We start from the raw sequence: 2,315 nt of genomic DNA on the forward strand, positions 1-2,315 counted from the left end.
GTATAGTAAATCCTTTCACATTTTTTAAACCAATATGGACTTCACAAGAGTTGATATGAAATATATGGATCTAAATGAGGATATGACAAAAGACAGAAATACATGGAAGTCTAGAATTCATGTAGCCGACCCCACATAGTGGGATAAAGGCTGGATATGTTGTTGTTGTTGTTGTTTATGGACTTCACAAGAGTGAACAATCCACTGGTTTATAATATACTCATCAATCAGTGATACTTTAATACTGCCAACACACAACACCTTTGTAAAAGCAGTAATATATTCAGTTCAAAGAACTTCTACAAAACCCTCAAAATTTATTTCAGAATTATCTCTTACGTCACTCAGAACTAAACATTTAAAACGTTGTTTTACTGCATCCATCCCACATGATTCATTCAAGGTCCAAAACAGATTTTTGTATACCAGGTACACTGCATGAGGAAGAAGAAGAAGAAGAAGAAGAAAACAGGTTTTTGTATACCAGGCACACTGCATGAGGAAAGCAAATGAATAACATGCAAACTCATAGTCCAATATCTGCCAACCAACTGGAGAATGGCATTTCTATAACCTAGAATTGGATGTGTGAAGTGCTGTCTATGAACTTCAAGGGTATTAAACTTGTATTGTGTTTGGCGGTTATGTAGGTAATACATTTGTGAAAAGTTACAAATGCACTATATCGAAATAACATTGTCTTGATGTCCTTTGCAAGACTCAACTCGTGCACCACAAGCAGATAGAAAATAATATATTAAAGAAAAAAAAGAGAAGTTCAAACGGTGATGCATGTCATTATTAGTATACATCAGTACTAGTTAATAATACAGTGGATAACTGGGTAACAAATGAGTAGACATCGTACCAAATTTCATGGGTGAAGAGGATGAACCAGAAGATGTCGAGCAAAATTGCGCAGAAGAGAAGACCGGCATAGGTTCGGGCAAGGCTCTGACTGCTACTCTCAATTGCAACTAAAGCAAACAATGCAATGCCCAAATTAATCAGCAAGACTCCATTGTACAGGGCTCCCAGGGATCCAAGCAGTGCGCAACCAATCTTATAGACAAAAACATAATTGCATATACAGTACATATCAATCAAAATTTGCATCACTTAATATCGTCAATCAAAAGAAGACAAAAACAGGAACAAGACAAAGCAGACGGCTACGAGGGAATCCAAGCATATGCGGCAAATGCTGAATTTGCCGGGTCCCAAATTATTTTTAAAGAAAATTGAAAATCCTTGATCACCGAATAAAATTTTGTTCGAGGAAACCCTATTTTATCCAAGCATATGCGATAATCATGAAACGGAAAGGCGGAGGGGCGGAGTATGTACTTGGATGTAGATCAGAATCACAGCAAGGGATTGAATCTTGTCATAATCACGAAGCCACGACTGTATCCGGCTTTTCAATGCAGAACAAAGCATCATATGCCGGACTTTCCAAATGCAACAAACCCCAAAATCTGAACTGAAGATCCCAACCACAGGAATTTAAAGAGAGAACGAATCAGAACTCTGGAGATAGATGAAGATAACAAGAGAGTCTACATTGAAATCGCCAGCGATCGGTGTAATCACAGATTCAAACCGCTTCTCTCGTTCAATTTTTCTGATGATTCATCCATTTTTTACTCGGTACTCTTCGTCTAAGCCCGGAAACAAGAACAGCCTCATCCCAATTTTGCTTCGCCTCTTCTCGCCCTCTTTACTATTTGCGTGGGGTACAAATGAATCTAATACGTACGTAATGTGCAGTATTTATATACACTTTTATTTCGTTAAATTACTTTAGACTCCTCGTACAAAGGGCATTTAATCAATTAATTAATTTAGTAATTTAGGTATTTATTTTAAAATTTAATTTGTGTTTTAATCATGCCTGTTACTTACATACGTAACATACATACAGTGTATGTATTTATATACTCTTATATTTCGCTAAATTATTTTCAGCTGCTCATACAAGGACATTTAAAATAATAGTGTAAGGTTCGATCAAATAATTGATTTTGTCATTTAAAAATTTATTTTAAAATTTAATTTGTGTGTGTTTAATCATGTCTCTTTCCCAGTATATAGGTATTTTACATCTAAGGTGATCACTAAACCACAAAAACTTTAGTAATCGTAAAATTTTTAAAAACTAGTGTTAGTAGGAATGGACATTCAGCACATTAAGCATTAAATTTTTACAAAAATAAAATTTTTATTTTTCAGAGAGTATACTCTGTGACAATCAAATTAATACTCAATATTAAGAAATCAAAAACTAACATAATAAGTCAATTCAATAAGGTGTT

The 2,315-nt window shown here is 34.6% G+C and overlaps 1 protein-coding gene across 1 annotated transcript; it reads right to left on the reverse strand.

Annotated features, from left to right (window-relative positions):
* Window positions 1-868: 868 nt before the first annotated feature.
* Window positions 869-1,729, reverse strand: LOC127797818 (uncharacterized; the record flags this gene model as incomplete). Its single annotated transcript, XM_052330975.1, is given in 2 exon segments — window positions 869-1,062; window positions 1,348-1,729. Coding segments are annotated over 2 exon segments (290 nt in total), but the record flags the coding sequence as incomplete, so codon positions are not given.
* Window positions 1,730-2,315: the final 586 nt, after the last annotated feature.

The sequence above is a fragment of the Diospyros lotus genome, chromosome 3, assembly GCF_014633365.1.
Source record: "Diospyros lotus cultivar Yz01 chromosome 3, ASM1463336v1, whole genome shotgun sequence".
In the NCBI taxonomy this organism is placed as follows: domain Eukaryota; kingdom Viridiplantae; phylum Streptophyta; class Magnoliopsida; order Ericales; family Ebenaceae; genus Diospyros; species Diospyros lotus.